The sequence below is a fragment of the Lates calcarifer genome, linkage group LG11 (assembly GCF_001640805.2).
Source record: "Lates calcarifer isolate ASB-BC8 linkage group LG11, TLL_Latcal_v3, whole genome shotgun sequence".
Lineage (NCBI taxonomy): Eukaryota > Metazoa > Chordata > Actinopteri > Centropomidae > Lates > Lates calcarifer.
Genome location: NC_066843.1, coordinates 17,490,921 through 17,511,437, shown reverse-complemented (window position 1 = coordinate 17,511,437; position 20,517 = coordinate 17,490,921). Strand labels below are relative to the sequence as shown.

Below are 20,517 nucleotides of genomic sequence, written 5' to 3'. Positions count from 1 at the left end.
AAGTCTTATCAGATTTGCATATTACATAAGTGGATTTGCTATGATTTAAAAATCCGCCAAAGCTGAGATATTTCCCAGTGCCTACAAGTCAATTTGCCTTAACCACATTTCCACAGTTAGCCTGCACCCCATGAAGAGTTGGACTGAGTTCCTGAAATTCTATCCCGCTTCCTCACTCTATTCTGCCTGACTCCAGTTAAGGGCTAAAGTTAAGTGGTGTAGCCAGGTCTTTAAAAAGTAACCCACTTTTGTCATGAGCAGGGCAGCGCAGAATGCACTCAGTGGTGGTGTGGTTGACTCTGTGGCACTGGACTGCCCCGTAAAGCCTGGCTGTTTTTAGATGTTGTCTGGTATCAGCTTTTGACTGATACTGAGGGTTTTGCAGCAGTTACACTTGTTTTACGTTACATCTTACATGCACCAGAATATGGAAATAAATATTAAATCACTCGCCAAGAACCTTTTGAGAAACCTGGGAGATAAACTTGCATCTTGACCAGCAGAATTGGGGACCAAGTTGATGACACTTTGTTTTATGAGTCCCATATTTTCCTTATTATTTATTAGTATTAGTAGTATGAATTTTCCGAGAAATATTCTTGCACAGTTTTTTCAGTCTTTCTAGGAAACTAATGGATATTGATGTCAGTTTATGAACTGTTTTTCACAATTTTTCATGTACTACATCCTTTTTTCCTCCAAAACTTGAATATAATGCAACTTAATACTTTCTCTATTTCCCTTCTAAATAGCACCAAATTGCATAGGCATTTCTTGTGTCTTTTATGTTTAGTAACACAAAACCATCAGAGGGACACCACACACAATAAATACAACACTAAACCCCTTTATTGTTTGCATCATCCATCGCTGGTCTAATTATCATGATTATTCAGATGTTGTGGAAATGCAAACAGGAATTTGAAAAGTGACTTTTATTCCCTGAGTTTAGTTCAGTAGGTTCTATAGTTCCTGGAACTTTTATGTGAAAAGGAGCTATTGGTCAGTCACTGAGTTGGTTCAGTTGAAAATTAACTTGGACTTATTTCCAATGAGCTGCGCCTTATTTCCTTCCTGTGTTAGTCTGAATGGCTCCAGGTCTGTGAGGTTTCCATGCATGGAAGCTCCAACACCCAGCACCCAGCTAATATCAGCCTCCCTCCTCTGCAGCCTCACTGACTGGTTCCTGCAGTGGCAGTGCTGAAGACCAAACATTACCCAACATGCTGTCAGAGGAGATTGATTATGAGATGGCTCAGAGATTAGCAAGAGACAGCTAGAGAACAGGTTCACCAGCACAACCATCAGCACTTGTCAGTCATAACTCAGCTTTCTTCATCTCTGTTTTTGTCCCTCCCCTTAGGTTTTAAGTCCCACAGAGGTTAGGGAGGAGTGGGGAGGGGAAAAGGAAGCCTTTTGTTTATAGAAGAACAATGCTGTGCATGAGAGTGCATGGTCCTGGGCCTGGAGTCAAAACAGGGCAGACAGACAAACAGGCAGAGGAAAGGCTGGAGGCTGGGAGAGTAGGGGGAGGAGGTTGGGGGGGGGACTGTTCCCTGAAGATGTGTCAGACTGTCTGCTGGGGTTGGGTTAGTGCACTGGACTGGAGGGAGGAACCAGGTGGACAGGAAGGGAGGTTCAGAATGGGGTCAACCTGAGCTAGTGGGCTTGAAGAGATTTGTTTAGGTTCTCACACAGTTATGATTCCACGCAAGCAAGAGGAATGGCTGATATTTTGAAATACCTCCTCTCCCTCTTCCTCTTATTAGGCTATGTTTCACCACAGTTTTGACATAGGACAGGGATGGGAATGGTGCAATATGACCAGGCGGTTGTCTCTGTTCCCACACCCCCATTTCCTCCCCCTCGTAGACTCCAGTGTGATGGTTAACCGCAGAGCAACAGACCAGAGGCAGTGTGAACCCTCTTTTCCCCACAGTACTCTTTTCTTCCCATGCTTCTTTGTGTCAGTGTGTGACTGTTAAGACGTTCTGGATGCGTCAGTTGACAACAGACGAAAGTAGATTCCCAGTTCCAGCTTGTCTCTCGACCAGTGATTGCTGCCATGGCGACGCCCCCTATCCTCCTCCCCTCCCTCCCCTAGATGTCATGTGACCTACCCCTCCCCAGGTGTTTGGCTTGAGTCTGGCGAATTTCATTGATTCGCCTGCACAGTAGGGCTCTTTGTGTCCCAGCCTGTGAGAAACTCAACCCATCCTCTCCCCACAGGTGGGACTTTAACTTCACCCCAAGGTTTCAGTCTCTGGCGGCACAGAGATGCTGGTGCCACTCAGAGGAATTGATTTTTATTAAGAGACAGGCTGGTCAAAGGAAGGAGCTAAGCAAATCCGAGCTCATAATCAGCTGTATGTGGTGTTTGCTTAGCTTTCTCCGCTGTCCTCGGGGAAGCAGCCCTGTTTGGGCTGTAATGTGGAAAGCCATTATGTGACTAATAAGCTGCAGTCAGCCGACCAGCTACTGAGAGCATACACACAACACCCTAGCTCCTTATGTGAGCCACCAGGTTATATTTCCACTTAGTCACTGACAAATTCAACAAGTATTTGTTCCCTCCAGTGGGAATGTGTGAGGCTGTAGGTGGTTATTAGCTGATGCAGCATTTTTTTTTTTTTCAACTACTCTTGGATGTGTTTTAACCTTTTGTGTTGATGAGCCTTTCTACTTGCAATCACATCCTCAAATTCCTTACGCTTCTACTTTGGTCTGTTTAAAATAACAATACTCAGTAAAAGTGAAGTGGGCCTTCAGCCTAAAAGGTTTTGGTCATTTATCAGATGGAGGGAATTGTGTGCGATCCCTGTTCCTGCTCAAAAGTGTTGTGTGGATGAGCCAGTGATGGAAAGGTGGATTTCTGTGAAGCTCTCGTTAGTAGCCTGAACTGCAGTATGGAGTTGTTAAACTTATTACTCAGAGTGACAAATTTAGGCGCCTGTGTGTTTGCGCTGTATGGATGGCCTCCTACAAAACCACCTGGCAGTGAGAAACTGTACGCTGACTTCTCACCCCTATCATCCATTCTGGCGTAAGTGATTTGCTGCAGTCGAAAAAAGGCCTCTGATACACTTTTCTTTGATTGTCATTTGAAATGTCTGCACCCGTCTCTTGCTGTGAATCTCAGTGGTGCTCATCCTGTCGGTGTCTCTGTGGGGGTGTCTCTACCCACTCCCTCCTCCTCCTCCTCCCCTCCCTCAGCCCCATCAGTCAGCGCTGCAGTCCCTGGCTGTGTGAAGCAGTGCGACCGGAATGAGAAACACAGGCGACACAGAGAAACCCTTCTCTCAGCTTTGCCTCAATACTTGCCGTCTCTATGACAACAGAGGATTTTAGATGGGCCGAGATGCACAGGGTTATGTGATGCTTTTCCGGAGTGAGTGTCGTGTGTGTTTTTGTGACAGAGAAGGAGAAAGTTAGAAAGCATTGAGTGTAATGAGACAGTCATCTCATGGTTTAGTCCAATATGCGATACAGACTTGATATGACGCAACTATGGCTTATTTCCTCTTTATATGCCAAAATGTATTCTTCTAAAGCTTAATTTGTTTGTTTGTTTTTAATATATTTTTTCCCCTCAGATTTTGGGTGTAAAATACAAATAATGAATGACTCAAATAAAACTACACATCAAACGAACCTTGAACAAAAATTACAAAAAAAAACTTCAATTCGTTGATTGCAATTAATTCACAACACTATTTTGATTATTTGCTTCACTCACTTTTCGAGCTAAAAACCCAGATATCTCCCAGTTATTTACGATGATATGCTACTTTTCTCTCATATATGAAAGAAATTCAGATATCTTGCACTTTGGACCAATTATCAGATAAAACAAGGAATTAGAAGACATCATCTTATTCTTACTTACTTACTTAAAAGTATTTTCAGTATTATCTGACATTTTATGGACAAAATTATTAATCAGTTAATCAAACAACTAACTGGCAGATTATTCAGTAACAAAAATTCTCATTAATTGTAGCCCTGTACTAGATACAAATCTAATTGTTAAGATGTTGAGTAAATGTGAGAATTTGCTATCTCTGCCTAAGCTCACCAGGACAACACCCAAATAACACATGTTCAGAGAAATGGTTTTTATATTTCCCACCAAGGGCAAGAACAGAACTGCCAAAAACCCATAAGATTTAGATGATATTGCAGTCTGTTTTTTAGTTTATGATGTATTGTGACATTTTACTTTCATGAAATATTGTGCCATAATGCTTTTGGACCCCTGAGATGGTATCTGAAGTAGTGGTGCCAGAAATGTTTACAAGCTGGGGTAGAGGTTTTATTTTGGGGACAGTATAATATCTACCACCAATACACCTCCAAGGAGTTCTGAAGTTAATTCTGTGTAGTTTTTCCATCCAGGCATGTCTTTTATAAAGGGTAAATCTGACGTTCTGATTTCAACTCTGAATTTGTCCTTTCTAACCCCTCACCCCATATTAATGCTGGCAACTCACTCAATTATTTGGTTTTGCTAAATATTGCCACTCCCTTAAAAACAGCATTCTGTACTGAGCAGCCGTGGAACAATAATGATGTGATTCTAGCTGGCGTCTGAAATGAGCTTTTAATGTGTCTAGTTTTCCCATCATTTTTTTTAAATCTTAGTGCCATGTGTATGTGTCCATCACATAGTGGCGTTGACTGTGTGTGTGTGTGCGCGTGTGTGTTGACGCATGTGTCTCGCTTCCATCTTTATGTACCAGGAGAAAGAGAGGGAGCACATAATTACATTTGTCTGTGTGTGTGAGCATGAGAAAGCCAGTCCAGGGTGACCAATAAAACATCAGATTTACGATGCTGCCCTGTAGGTGCAAGTTCGCCCACTTCCTTTTCTTGGGAAAGGCTTCTGTCATCAGGACTCCATTTCCCATAACAGCATCAATTTTGGGGGATTTCTGTGAGCTGGTGGGCAAAGAGGCAACGCCATTTTACTTAAAGTCATTATATAAAGCTTTAAATGTAATGGCCTTTTGTGTATGCTGGGTCATTTAGCAGCAAATTATATATGACCTCATAGTAATCACATAAAAAAGCATACATCTAATTTCTAATCATTGGATCAAAACATCAAGCTTCTTCATTCACTGTTTCCCTCCCAACACTTTCCACTCCCTTGCTTGCCCTACATTCAGAACCCCCTCGCTACTCCTTTCCACTCCTGTTTGTTTATTTATTTGATTTCTTTTCAGAATAAATTCAGCACATCACAGTTCAAATTAAAGCAACATCATTAGAGAGACTTTTTTACAAGCAGGAGGTGTGTTAGAAATTCAGATTTATGCACACAACGAGTGGAAAGAATTGTCAGGGCGAAGGAAACAGGAACCCCTTAGAGAAGCTCCATCAAACATAAATGAAACCATTCCTGTCACAGAGGGTGACATGGCAGCTCAAACCAAAGGTCTCAGAAAGCCTGCCTACCCTTCATGTCAGAGATCTGAAAATGCTTTGAGTCCTCACTCGCAGCATCAATCACTCTGCCTTAGAAAGACAGAGAGACTTTGCTGATACTCTCAATGAAGCCCTTAGCTTAACTAAAGGAAGTAGTCTGCTCACTTCAGTTTTTTGATCCTTTTTTCCCCATTTTTAGATGTGTGGACTGGTTAGTTTCACATTTTCTCCTCTAAGTGGAAGCTTAAGAGGAGATGAATGGACAAGCTCTCAAATAAATGAAACTTCAAGTAATAAGTAAAACAAAAATTTAAGCAATGAAAGAAGCCTGTTGAGTCACTGTAAGTTTGAATGTAAAGTCAACACTGCAGTGTATCAATGACAGTCTCAAAAACACATATTGAGACAGCTTGGGTTTCATACATCACATACCTAAAAAAACTAATCCTGTCAACTTGTGGGGTTGGGCAAGAGAAACCTGAGACCTCCAGCTCAGAGCGGACTTGTCAGTACAGAGAGCAAACGTTTGCATTAGCACAACCACTAACATTGTGTCAGCCACTGCCAGTTAGAAGCTAACAACCTAGCAAATAACACAAACAAATAAAAGATGCTGACTACACTTGCCATTCTGATACCTCTGCTAGTTGCCGATTTTGGTTCACTGCAGATTCCTCATCTTAGTTCGGGTCTGACTGAGGCTCAAACATGTATGGCTGAATCTCTCCTGTGTTTCCTTTAATGCTAGCTTGTCAAGATGGCTACGCTGTCTGAAAATGTGTACCGTTATCCCTGTTTTTAAATGATCTGTGATGGCCGACCTTTCACTTCACCTGAACTCCAACTATAAACACTTGATTCCTGTCATGGTCAAACAGCATGTCGTATGACTAAGTTCTGAAACAGTATATCCTGGCCATTACCAACACCAGGTTACTGTTGCTTAAGTTTATCTGAGAGACAGGTTTTTGATCTTTAACCTCTCAGAATGGAAACTACCTATTATACACATCTGTAAAATGCAGCTCAACTTAAGCTCATGTATATCGTCATTACGTTTTCTAATGACTGTGTTTCTTCTGCGTGTAATGATGACTGTATTCTAATGGTCAGATTTCCACTGGGTCCTGATTGCTGTCCTCACGCTCTCCCTCTCTGCAGCCTCAGACTCTTAATTGGCTTCCCTGCTGCCATTGTCTCGCTGTGTCTACCATTCCAGTGGTTTTCAGCACGTTTTCTGTTTTCAGCCATAATTCGGCCCTTTGTATGTTTTCATAAGGAACCCATATAGGTATAATTGTAGTGTAGCCTTCCTGCTGTGTGGCTAGCTGAGTACTGCTTATGCACAGGAGGGTCTGCAGGTTTTCCCAGGCTTTAGCTTGGTTTAAGCTGAGTAGCTGCTGAGTGGGCCATGCCATGTCGTGCCTTACCCTGCAGTTGGTCTCATTTTGTCTTTGTCATTTCTTTGTTTCTGTCTAGACTTTGAAAGTATGTTTTGTTGCCACCTTGCTTTAGAGTAGTATTTCAAAGTTGTTCACTATTCTTTCTCTTTACCTCATGTGGATTAATTGCATTGTGACTTCTAGACTTAGGGAACAGAGTGCTTGATCCTCCCCCCCTCTGGAAACATCATCAAATCACTGTGGAGTTCCTTTTCACATTATACACATGTTGTCTGTGGCGTGTGGGCAGAAGCATTGTGGAAACACAAAGAACACTGTCACCTGTTACCTTACTCCACCTATTCCACCCTCAAAGCCTCCATGCATGTACAAACACATACTTATTTATTCCCCTGTGCCTGTTAATAGTTGGATTGGAGAGCAAGGTGTCTCAGGGACCTGTGTGTGTGTGTGTGTGTGTGTGTGTGTGTGTGTGTGTGTGTGTGTGTGTGTTATTGCTATTGCTATGTGTGCGTGCACGCACGTCCATGCTCGCCCGTGTGCTTAGCAAGAACGCAACCGAAAGCGATGCATACCAGATGTTTTAGAAATGAGGTGGGTTTCACTGGAACGTAACACATTCCCAGGGATGTTTGCGGAAAGAAATTCTTCCTCATCTGTCGAGCATGTTCTGAACCCCTCTCCCCCCAGGAGGGTATGCATCCAGTTCAGTCGTCTGCTTTCACTCCTTTCTCTGTCTCTTAATGGGGTTTTTGTCATTAAACCCTCAACCCTGCTTGTGTTTGTGTGGGTGTGTGTGTGTCCCTTGTGTAGCTGTAAACACCATGCATATGTAGATGTTGGTGTGTGAAGCTGGTGATTTGTGCATTTAATTTTGTCTATGCATCTCTTAGAAGGTACATCGTCCTCCCCCGGTTTCCTGGTGGGCAAAATTGTTTCAGCTCAGGCTTAAAGTGATTCAGGGTGATTTCTGGCATGGTGTTTGTGTGTCTGGGTATGTGTGGCATGGGATGGGGGGTAGGGTGGCGGGGGGTAGATGAATAGGCGACGGCTGCATATTGAATGGCTTAAGCTGCAGTCTGCCACTATGGGTGTGCCTTTGTCTATTTGTGTTAGCAAAGTAAAGTCTGAGCACTTTCACCTGCACATGAGGGGACTGGGCAGGTCAGGCCAGAGAACAGGCACATACAATCAGCCTGGACTGCAACTAATAAGTCTTTTAATCTGCCTGTTTTTTTCCTCAGTGAATTGTTTTGGTATTTGAAATTGTGAAAAGGTCCAAGGTGACATCTTTACACTGCTGGCTTTGTCCAACAACAGCTCAAAATCCAAAAAGACAAGAAAAGCAGCAGAAGCTGAAACCAGAAGAATGTTTGGAAAATGACTGAAATGATTAATCACTAGTTTCCAGTTATGTTTACATCTGTCAGTTAATTGATTAATTGACTAATTGTTTCACCTGTAAATCCAGCCCTGGAGCAAGTGTAGATGTTAAGCAGATGTAGCTCATGAAAGGTGTGAAATAGGCTCATATGGCAGCCTGATGCCTGTCACATTGCAGCTGCCATCTTTAGACCAATTATTATGAACAAAACTAGGACTGTGTGTCATGGGCAGCACTGAAGGGTACAAATTATGGTAAATGAATGGCTTTTCTTGAACAGTGGAAGAGTGGCACATCATTTGACTCCCTAAATATATTATTTAAAGCTGAAATTAACTATTATTTTCAGTTATCGATTTAAAAAAAAAATGCTGAAAAATGCTTGAAAATGCTGATGCCAGTTATAATTTCCTTTGTTTCATCTGACCAGCTGACCAAAACCCCAAAATATTAAATCTACTGTAATGTGTGGCAAAGAAAAACATTTTCAAAGCTTAAAGCAGCAAATGTTTGGTGTTTCTGCTTAAAAAAATAACCTTTTAAATAGTTTCTGATTCATTTTATGTTGATCAGCAGATCATTGTAGCTGTAGTATTAGTTAATACACATTTCTATGCAATTTTAGATTTTTACTGTTAACATTAAAGGCAGCATATACAGCCTAGATATGCTGAAGAAGCTAGATAGAAGACCCAGGTAAATGAAAAGAGGCACAAATCAAGAGTAGGAAAAAAAAAGATTAATTACTCTAAAATATTCGAATTTGCCTGTTATAAAGTAACCTAACCTGCAGAATATTAGGTTATCTACTGATGAGTTAATCTAGTTGTGCAAGGCCAGGATGAAGTTTTTCATTAAATTGACAATTATTCATGCAGAAAAAAAAATACTGAGGGGAGACCCAGTCCATACATGTTTTAAAAATATAAAAAATACTTGGATTAATAATTTGTGTCTAATATGGTTACTGCCTGAAGTCCCCTCTCAATGTATGTGTACAGGAGGTTTCATGTTTCCACAACATGCTTAGTCAAGTTGTCTGTTGGATCACAATTGGCTTCCCAAACTAGTCACAAAGTCAAGATGTACAGTACCTGCATGTGTTTGTCATATTTAAAGTGAGCATAGACTTTCTCCACTCAGCAGATGAATGGGAAAACAGCCTCTTAATATCAAACTGCTCATGCATCATTCTGCACAGCGAAGATCAATAACATCCAAGTGAAGTGATAATAAGTGAAACACATTCTTGAGTGGACTGAGACTTGAAACTGTATCAAATCAGACTCTTATTTTTTGCACAGTTCCTTTTTAAAATGCTTCAGTGTGTGTTTCCTTTATCACTAATGGTGACTGCAATCAAATATAAACTGTTCTCACTGCTGTAGGCACTGGTTATTGTCTCATTCCTATTCGACCCAATGAATCAACCACATCAGTATTCAGACCAATTAGTGTCTGTTCCTCACCAAACTTTATCACAGAAATAAGCTGAGCCAAAACTGTGTTTCCATTTGCCTGACTCACTGGCTGTAACTCCAGACACCCAGGTGGTTACTGAGCTTCCTCATCCATCCACACATGTACAGGAGGAGAGCTCTGCCTCATCACCTCGCCTCCATGGCTCTTGGAGGTAGATCAACAGGATCAGCCTCTCTGCTGCAGACAGTCTGGTCTTTGAAGGCTGAATGTTGTGATGAAGAATACAGAGTGACATGATTTATTTTCAAGTGTTGCTATTCTAGTCATACAGCTAATATAATTACTCTAAAGCTTCAACTTTAAACTTGGAGCTAAGGATTTGCTCCATCTGCTGTTGTTGACAAGGTGTCTTGTCATACATTGTTGGAATTCAGCACTATAAAAGTGAAATCTAATTGTAGGTAAGAGACAGTTTGTGTCGTCTATACCAAAGTCAGTCTGTGTTTGACTCAGGCCCATAATGCAGTTGTTCTCAGCCATGTTTTCCTCCCTGAACCCTGAACTAGACAAATCGTTTCCTGCTGCCCATCCAAGCACATTCCTGCCACTTTCCTAACATATGCCTCTGAAGTAATAACTGAACATAAAAAACATAAGTAAATGAGCAGTGTCAGATGATCATGCTGCTCATTAGCAGGATTGTTAACCATATAACTCTGATTTGATTCTTGAGAATTTAGTGTCTATGTTAACTCTTGACTCTTTCTCTTTTTTCAGTCCTCTGTGCCAAAAACCTGGTGAAGAAGGACTTCTTCCGTAAGTATCTGCTAATCAACCCCTTTTTCCCTTTTTTATTATGTGGATATGTCATGTATGTATTATAAAGACCATTTAAGTTTGAGAAATATAAGTGTAAGCTTTTACCAATACACTAGGATCTACTTATATAGCCATTTTACCTGATGTGATAAACAGTGCCCCATCACTTTAAACACAAAAATGCAGACTCAAGTGTGAATCCTGATATACTGTGACCACAGTAACATCACTGAATTACTGTGAAAATGCTGCCATCTTGGACAACTTTTCCACAACCACTTAGCATAAAATAGCCACTTAAATTTGTCCTCCAAAGCTTAATCGGTCATGTGTAGGTGTCTGTAGTGTTGTGAGTGTTTTGGTGTGTTTGGGTCAGGCTGTCATGGTGAATGAGTATGTAAAGGTCTTCTGCTCACTCAGGTGGTTTCTGTGGTGCCCATTCCTGCCATTCCAATGCTCAGGAGCTGAGCAAACATTCAATGAGAGAGCTGGTAGAGAGCAGCACTGAAACCATAGATAAAAATGTCTGTGCAGTTTCGTTATTTGTGAACTAAATTTATGTGGTGCTTTTCTGTTTTTGTCATTATTGATGCGTTTCTGTCTGCTAGTGCTTTAACTACATCGACTTATTTTCAGCTAGAATCATTACTATCAGTTAATCTCTCTGCTTTGTGTAGTAATGAAGCATGTAGTCTATAAAATGTTGACAATAAAAACAAATCACCAGAGACCAAAATGTGCCTGTACTCTTTCCGATAATGTAAAACAGATAAAAGAGCAGCTCTACACAGTACACTCAACACATATGTTGCAACCAGCAAAGTTTGATGTTTTTCCTGAGAAATGACTAAAACAGCTACTCATCAAACTTGGAATTGCCTGATTGCCAAAGGACCTCATTTGGCATCAAAAGACAAAAAGTTTGTGAAAGTAAACAATGAGCAATCGGTGTCTAGTCTGGACTAGTCCCAAAGCAGATTGTAGACAACACAGCATCTGCGTCAGTTGTATTTATCTCCATCTGCTGTGTAGCAAGCTAACAGTGTCGTGTAATGTTGTTATTTGTGTCTTGTTAAACTGTGTGTTATGTGTTGTTTATTCTTGGTCAATGTGGCTGAGGCTGAGCATGGTGTCGCTCCGTTTTCCTCTCTCTCTCTCTGCCTACAGGCCTCCCTGATCCCTTCGCCAAGGTGGTTGTGGACGGCTCAGGGCAATGCCACTCTACAGACACTGTGAGGAACACACTCGACCCCAAGTGGAATCAACACTACGACCTGTGAGTCCCAGAGCATTTTTATGGTGCTTCTCACATGGCCTTTTCTTGCATCTGTTTTCAGAGAGAGGAAAAAAAATCAGATTCCTTCTTGGTTTATTTGAATACCTCCCACCTACCTCAAGACTTAATCTGATCACAAACAGCAGTTTGAGGCAAAGCTTGGGCTGTTACAATGCCTCAGAGTTTTTATGTCTTTCTTTATTTAATCTTGATAAGTGAACACACTGAGACGTGTCAGGCTGTGCCATTAACAGGACCTGAACAGTAACAGATGTAAACAGCCGTTGCATCTGGCCTCTCACTTATCTAGATACTCTGTAATGACATAACCCTCCAGCGCCAGCAAACAGTCTAAAAATGTCCCTTGGAACAGTATTTAAAGCACTGAGAAGGAGGTCTGTCTCCAATAGTATTTTCTTCCATTGACTAAAACACGTGCATGTCTTGTTGTACCCTGATTGCCTTTTCCCAAAGATGGTTTGTCCTGTGAAAGTAACCTGGAAAAAATAGAGACAGAGCGCGTGAGTGAAAATGTGAGAGTGAAAGTTTCCAGTATTCGCCCGGTGTTTATCCAAACCGTCATGCGTAGCCAACAGCAAGAGGAAGCACATGTCTCCGTTTGTTTGGTTGCCGGGGATACAGGACCCTCTCTCTACATGGCTGTTAAATTAGCTGCTCGTGTCACATTTGACAAGAGGGAAAAAGTCACGCGCACATACGCACACCTTAAAGATAAATAGATGGAGTGGAGAGCACAGACTCGTGGCTCAGCGGAGATTCTCTGTGCTAATTTATCCCGAGAGCCTACAGACATAGCTGAGTTTGTGTGAAAATGACTTGTGTTTCTGTGCCAGTGATAAGTTTAACATCACTGTACCCATTTTACTGTCTGTTGGTGTTCATCCTCACGGCCAGCAGAAGGACTCTCTGGCTGTGTGTTGGAGGCAGAGAGGTTTTAATTGACTGAGAGCAGCCTAGAAATCCGTCTGGCTGGCTCACACTTATTAAAATAGGGCCTGCAACACCTGGTGTTCTGAATACGGCCTAGTGCATTAAAGCTGTTGGCAGTGACTCTTTTTTTCCATTTGTTGTATGTGCTCATGTGAGGGTGTAGAAATTCTGTGTAAGTGTGCCTGTGTGTGTATGTGTGTGTATATGTGTGTCCACAGCCTTGGTTTCATTGGTCAGCCACAGTCAGCAAACTGGCCTGTGAACTGTGACCCTTGAGTTTAGTTGCAGGATGTGGCCAGCATGTCAGGGATAGCAGAAACAGTCAATGTGGTTGCCTGCCACTCTTGCTCATTCTGCCTGTGTGTTAAAACAGACAATGACTAACAACTACAGGATATCTTTGAAATTAAGGAAGCAGTAGCATAACAATCACTCCTGCTGTCAATTTGTAGAGGACAAGAACACAGTAATTATTAGTAATTTAATGATTTTTCCTTCCTCTCGACAGTGAGTGTCATGACGTTTTCAAGCATTCCTGGAGTCTCCTGCCAGTGTGCACTCAATCACATTTGGTTAATTAGGAGTCCTTCAGCTAAAGCATTAATACAAATATATATCTGCAATGTTAAGCACCCAGTCCAGACTCAAATTATTTACGCCCACTCATCCATGTATTTTCCTCCATTTTCCATATTCCACTATCTGAACTGATAATGGGCTGAATTTCTGTGTAAGTACTCAGTTACAACATTAATGGCTCTATTAGATCCTTAGGATTACTCTGTAGAATAATTAGGGCAGGGCAAAAGGAAAAACATTAAGTGCCACACTACAGTAGAGTTATAAGTTCCCCTGATGTTTATCAGAGAGACATCTGTATCAGTGGAGTGGTGATAATGGGAAGTCACTGGAACAGTTATTTTCAGCAGGAATTCTCCATTCTCACTGCGTATTATGTTTCACAATATTAACAAATAAAAATATGCATCCAGGTATACTTATAATTTACTTTTATCTGCTTTCATTTCAAAAAGCAGTTTTACATGAGTGGTTACAGTTTGTTCTAATCTTTTCTGGAGCAGCAGTTCACAGATTTTCTAGTCTGACGTACCCCCACAGTAACCCTTCATTGACAATATCATGTTCCAAACACGTTCCTTTAATTTCACTTGGATGTTATTTGACTCTATTAATTACATAAAATGGAAATTCTAAGACTAATTTTCTCATACCAACTGACTCAAACGATTTAGCCACTACTTTCAGGTGACTGGCTTCTCTGTTCCCTTTAGCTAAGTAGTAGTGTCTCCTGGAGTACAGGTATCCATGATTAGGAATCACTGTTTTACAGTGTTTCCTTTTTTAACAGCATCCAAAAACTGTGTATGTCTGAAAACACGTGCCAGTCACGTGCCAGAGCAACAGCCGGTCCCAGTCCCAAGTTGTGAATCTTTTGTTATGTTTGTATCTCAGATTGTGACTTTTGTGTAGCTGTAATGTTTTTCTGTTACTTTGACCATATGTTCTTGGCAGTAACTTGGTTCAGAAAGAAAGCTACTAAAAAAACAGTGCTCAAGTTGCCTCTTGTATGAATACAGTCTGCCAAATAAAAGGATTTTATTTAGAAAGCACATCTGCCTCTTTAAATCTGCTGCCTTTTCCTTTTATTGCAATTTTCCCATTGTCTCTTATGCAGTGTCTGTGTGTGTGTGTGTGTGTGTGTGTGTGTGTGTGTGTGTGTGTGTGTGTGTGTGTGTGTGTGTGTGTGTGTGTGTGTGTTATTGCCTATAACTGGTATTAAAAATCTTAGCCAGACTAATGAATTTTATTACATGGAGGGTGATCCAGATGACTAGGGTTTGGTTATAATACTTCCCTCCCGTCACGTCTGTCTGACATAGCAGCTCTCTCACATCGCACCCCAGACAGGCATTTGGCGTGGACTCAAAATGTCCAGACGTCTTACTCACAGCCCCATTGTTTCATATCCCTTTTGGTAAGCAGCATGATAATTACAGTGGGATGCAGTTCTGCGAATCGTACAGATGATTAGTTTTTGACTGAAGGAGGGAGCCCACCCGAGCAGATGTGCCACAACAGGTTCACATGGTGAGATTTTATCACAGGTCTGACACAGGAGGAGAGACAGAGAAGACAGCAGTATGAATGTGCGGGAGGAGACAGATACAGACAGTCAGGAAATAATCTGTCTGTTTTATATAGCTGTCTCTCATTCCCAACACATGTTTGGCTGTCTGTATACAATATAATTACCTGATCAAGTTTTTTACTGGCATGGCAGGCAAAGAAATGTTCCTTTAACATTGTTGTTTTTAGCTAAGATAGCAGCATGGCTCTGTGGATGGCAGTGTTGGTCTGTCAGTCAGTCAGTCGGTTCACCACTTTGGTGCAGACTGAAATATCTCAACAGCTATGAGATGGATTGCCATGACATCTGGTACACTCATTCACGGTCCCCTGAAGATGAATTCTAATAACTTTGGTGATCCCCTAACTTTTCATTTAGCACCATCATCAAGTCAAAGGTTTACTTACTCCAATACTTTGTTTTACGACTAAGCGTTTGCAAAGCTAATGATATTACCATCCGTTTAGTGCAAATTAGCCAGTGTTCTGTCTTAGATTAGCCTCACAGAGCTGTTAGCACGGTAATGTTGTTCTGTAATAATTGATTGAATGGCCCCTCTTACTATGTGATGATGGTCATTTTATCCACTCCATGCAACCTATGCACAGTTTCTTCAATTAAGAATGGGGGCTTCATGTACAGCAGATACAATATGCATGCTGTATATCTCATATGCTCATAGTATAGTTTGAGAATGAACTAACTGCTCCAAAATAATTTACTTGTAGGCAAACAACCCTAAATTTATATTACTAATATTACAACCTTCTACATTTGACAGCATGATTTATGACTGTTCATACCTTATTACATTTTTAATTAAGCTGGTTTAACTGTTTTTTTCATTTATTAGGGACAATTAATGAATACTGTTCAAACTTATTTGTTTTTTAAAAAAGCTATTTTATAGGATGAATGAAGACTCTTTTTCCACAGTCAGACGCACAATCACATTTTACAGTATTTTCTTAGTCGCAGCAGTTTTGTTGCTGCTCAGTCATAAGAACTAAAATTTTTGTCCTCTCTTTACTGTATCTCTCCTCCCACAGTCCTCTGTCTTACTCCCCCTGATATGTGTGGAGGACTGTGGATATTATAAATGATTCACAGTCTGTTTACGGTGTTCTGTCTCATACTCAACGCTCAGGGTCACATTTGCTGGCTGGAAAATCCCCTTATTTTCCTGCCCACCTTCCTCTTCCGCCTCCATGTCCTGACTGTCTTTTAAAGTATCCTTGACGGGGAGACTTAGCAGTAGCCTCTGTGGCGGATGTGTGTCTCCCTGTATTTCTGGGGACATCCTGAGTAAGACTCTTGTCAACACATAATGTGGTACCGTTCATTAAAACTGGTCACATCAGTGATTCTCAAGGTTTCTATGGGAGCCTCTCATCACTGAATATTAATTGTCTCCTTTTATTTCCTCCCCTCAGGTATATCGGAAAATCAGACTCCATCACTATCAGTGTGTGGAATCACAAGAAGATTCACAAGAAGCAAGGGGCTGGGTTCCTGGGCTGTGTCCGCCTTCTGTCCAACGCTATCAACCGCCTTAAAGACACAGGCTGTAAGTGTTAGTGTTACTGAACTATAGCATTCTGTCTAGGTACAATCAAAAATAGTTCATTTTGATTTCTTAAAAAGTATAAATATCTGAGCTTTGGAAAGTCTGTAAGGGTAAGATCTTGGTAAAAAATGAAATGTAAAAGCTGTGGGCCAATACAACATTATTGCTCATGTACCTTCAAAAAGACATTGTGATGATGTGTGAAAACACCTAATATTGTGAATATTTACTCATATTTACATTCAGTGTTTCTCACCAAAAAGCCATTGTGTATATTTCCATTTCTTTAGATATTTTAAATCATTAATTGTTTATCTGTGTTTACTAGCTTGTAGTCTTCTTCTTCATTGCCATTATGGCAGCAGAATAGGGTGAAACCTGCAGCAGGATATCGGTAATGCCACACAAGGCATCCTCTTGGGTGTGCATAAAACAAGGAGGACCCACTCATAAAAACATCACTCAGCTCCAGCCAACATCACTTGGCTCCAGCCCCGCTGTGACCCTCTAAAGGATAAGTGGCATAGCTAATGGATAAATGGATAGCACAACTACTGGTCAGAAACTCCACAGGGTACCTTTAAATTCCTGTAGCACATACAAGAATCAGGGGTAGTGGTAAATATAAGTAACAATATAACTATATATATTATTAAATTGTAGCACAACTGTAGCACAGATCTTTATTTGTGACTTATGTGTTTTGCTTTTGGGAGCTAATTATGTGTCATTTCATTTACTCTCTCTCTCTCTTTATATATATATATACATACTCTCTCTATACTATACTGAATAACTTTTAAATTACTTATCACTATTACCAATGAAATGTCAGATGTCTGTACAGAATGATCTGATTGTCACAGCCCTAATGGTAAAATGGAGCCGTAGCCATCAAGGCAGTCTTATACCTGTAGTGTGATAAGAAGCAGAGGTTAATAACAGTGCGCCTGTCAGAGCTAAGTGACTGAACATAGAATAGCTCCTTTTAATGTCCTGTCTGCCTCACTAGGGCTGACAGAGGCCAGACCAGGGTGTGAGAGGGGTCACCACTCTGCCCCTGCCAGAACAGGAAGAGCCAATCAACATCACCCTGCAATTACAGTAAAAATGTCTCATGTCAGAAGCTAACTGGATAAATGAGAGAGAGAGGCTTTGGTAAATGGCTCCTAGTAAAAGCAGTGCCAGACAGTTGTAGCTTCAACAGAGTGGTCTGGAATGATTTTCCTGTGTGGTACCTGCTCACTGAGCCTGCGGCCTTGTAGGCAGAAACGGGAAAGAATCCCACCGCTTTTCCTAGAAGCCCCTGACACTGTTGTTTTCCTGGAGCAACACAGGAAACCTGAACCTTGTGCCACAGCTGTGAGTGGTTTGCCTCTGCATTTCCTTTCTCTCCTGGCCTCCTCCTCACCCCTTAGTTTCAACTCCAGTCTCCTCCATAGACTGGCAGCGTGCACGAACACGTACATAAACACAAAATGCCGTTGTGACTAACCTCCCTCTATCTCCGTCTGCCGATCTAGACAACCGGTCATTTCACGCAGACATGCATAATTGTACAGCTATTTAAGTGTAAGCGTAGATTTGTTGTGTTCTCTCTGTTGTGGTCTCTCCCCCTCTGAGTATTTGTCATTCCTTTGTTTTTTGTGTGCATTTACCAGCAGTTTTGTCCCCTCCGCAGGCCTTAGAGAGGGCACTGGGGTTGACAACATTTGTGTATAATTGTAGCATCTTGTTTTGACTGTAATGTTTATGTATAATTACAGAGTGTCTGTGCTTCTTGTCTTTGTATATATGACTGCCCAAGTATTTAAATGTATATACTTTTATGCATCCCAATGTGTGTGCACACTTTTCTGTGTACGTTTTTACAGTCTGTGTGTGTGCGCTTTCTGTTTTCTCTGTGGCTGCTGACCTCAGGCCAGCCTTGTAACGGTTTGACCATTGCCTGTTTTGGTCCCTGTTTAGTCTAGACAGACATCCTGAGCTGATCTGCATGACACCCAGACAACAGAGAGCAGATAGTGGCATTTCTCATGTCTGCAGGCAACTTGGACTTTTTTTGTCTGTTTTTTTTTTCTTTCTTTCCGCCTGATCTCTTTCTTTCTCCCTCACTCTCAAATTCCGCAGACTTTAAGAAGTTCAGACAAAGAGTTTCCAGACTTTGGCAGAAGTTCATGTCCATGCTAAGACTGAGTGGAATAGTGCAGGCTTTGTACTGAAATTTGTCAAATGTTTGACCTCTGCATTTGAACTGAAGCCTGCTCTGTACCGATGCTCAGTGAGATTTTTACAGCCCGTGGCTGTTCCACAGACCAGACCATCTGTTCCAGGGCACAGCCAAGCTGTGGTCTGCAGACAGAAGAATGAGAGACAGATAATGAGGGAGAGACGAATTGACTCTGAGTGATGTAAACGATACGCAGCAATGGGACTTGTCCATCAAGGAAAAAATACATCTCAGCATATGCCACTTTACATGCATCCCTCTGAAACCAATGAATCCCCTCTTCCTTCTTTTTCTCCCCACTTCTCTTTCTTTCATCTTTATTCTCTATTCCTGTTTGTCTAATTGTGTTCTTTCTCTTTGCTTTTCCACTTCTTCTTTCTGTCCTCTCCTAAACAGACCAGAGACTAGACTTGAACAAGCTGAGTCCCAATGACAGTGACACAGTCAGAGGACAGATAGTGGGTGAGTACACAAGGACGCTCAAACAATTGCATGCATTTGGTAGCACTTTTAATTCTCAAAATTCTCAAATGGAAATTGCATAAAAATCTAATAACTCAAACAGTTTTACTGGAGTATATTCCACTGACTGTGTCGTCATCATGATGTACAGTGCATTGTCCTTCATTCACTGTTTATTGAATATGCATGAAAGGTGGAATGCAAACCACTCATGGGCATCACTGAATGCAAAATGCAACAAGGTTAGAAAAAAGGTGACTTAAAAGTAATTTCAGTATTTACCATCTAGTCATCCTTTATTGTTTGTTTTGACAGTGGTAGTAATCATGGAGCTTGAAATGACCTTGCATGTTCTGTTTTGTTTCTTGCATGTTTATGTGTAAAATGTGTAGGTAAAGAACTTTTATGTTACTATGACTGTATAAACGTGAAATATTTTGAGCTCTAGTCTTCTCTGTGTGTTAAATGTCACATTTATCAGTTTGTGTGTAAAATTTAGGATTAGATTTCATAATACTATGATACCAAAAACAGAGAGGTAGAAGAAAAATGCAGCTTCCTTTAACCAGACCCTGTAGTATACCACTGATAAAATTTAACCTTATTCCTGTTACTCATAAAGATATATAGCTCAATTTTGTGCTTCGATAAAATATCTGTGCCTGCACTGTAGTCTGCTGTCTAGTAATCGTCGTGTGTGCATCTGTCTGCCATGTGTTGCTGCAGTGAGCCTGCAGTCTAGGGACCGGATAGGCACAGGAGGCCCCGTGGTGGACTGCAGTCGGCTGTTTGACAATGATCTTCCAGATGGGTGAGTGAGATGGGGGGTGGGGAGGATCTCTTATCGTCTCAGGAGGATTGTTTTAGGGGCTGGTGCAAATCTTTAACAAAAAACCACTGCCCTCAAGTACAGAGGTAAAGATATACGCAATGTGATATTTGCATGTGGTGAGACAGCAGCGAGACTACTAGATGGTTCTGTGGCTACTTAACCATGTCCGCTCACTGCTGTGTCTGTGTATGTTTCTGCTGCCAGCTGGGAGGAGAGGAGGACCGCGTCTGGACGAATCCAGTACTTGAACCACATCACACGCACCACACAGTGGGAGAGGCCTACCAGGTGAGTACACTCTGCAGCCCACAGAAACTCAAACCCAGACCTCTTAAATCAAACAGCAGCAGGCCGATGGAAGACCTCATCTCTGACCTCAGTGCTCCCAAACTGGGGAATTCTGTCCAAAACTGGAGTGGACTCCTCAAAAAAAAAAAAAAGGTGTCAGACACAAAGCTCCAGTCAGTGGTGTTTAATGATGTGGAAGAGCCAGGGCAGACACAGAGCTGACGAGAGGAAATGGAGGCATCTCTCCCCTGCCTTGTCTCTGTCTCTGTTTTTTGTTCTTCTGTTCCTTTTTATTATCTGTATCAGC

General features: G+C 41.4%; 1 protein-coding gene across 1 annotated transcript in view; it reads left to right on the top strand.

Moving 5' to 3' along the window:
• The window catches only part of smurf2 (SMAD specific E3 ubiquitin protein ligase 2), a 48,044-nt gene that overhangs the window by 11,390 nt on the left and 16,137 nt on the right, over positions 1 to 20,517 (top strand). Inside the window, 6 exon segments of the mRNA XM_018698614.2 lie at positions 10,414 to 10,452; positions 11,623 to 11,731; positions 16,265 to 16,398; positions 19,025 to 19,090; positions 19,817 to 19,901; positions 20,127 to 20,210. Coding sequence (XP_018554130.1) covers positions 10,414 to 10,452; positions 11,623 to 11,731; positions 16,265 to 16,398; positions 19,025 to 19,090; positions 19,817 to 19,901; positions 20,127 to 20,210 — 517 coding nt within the window.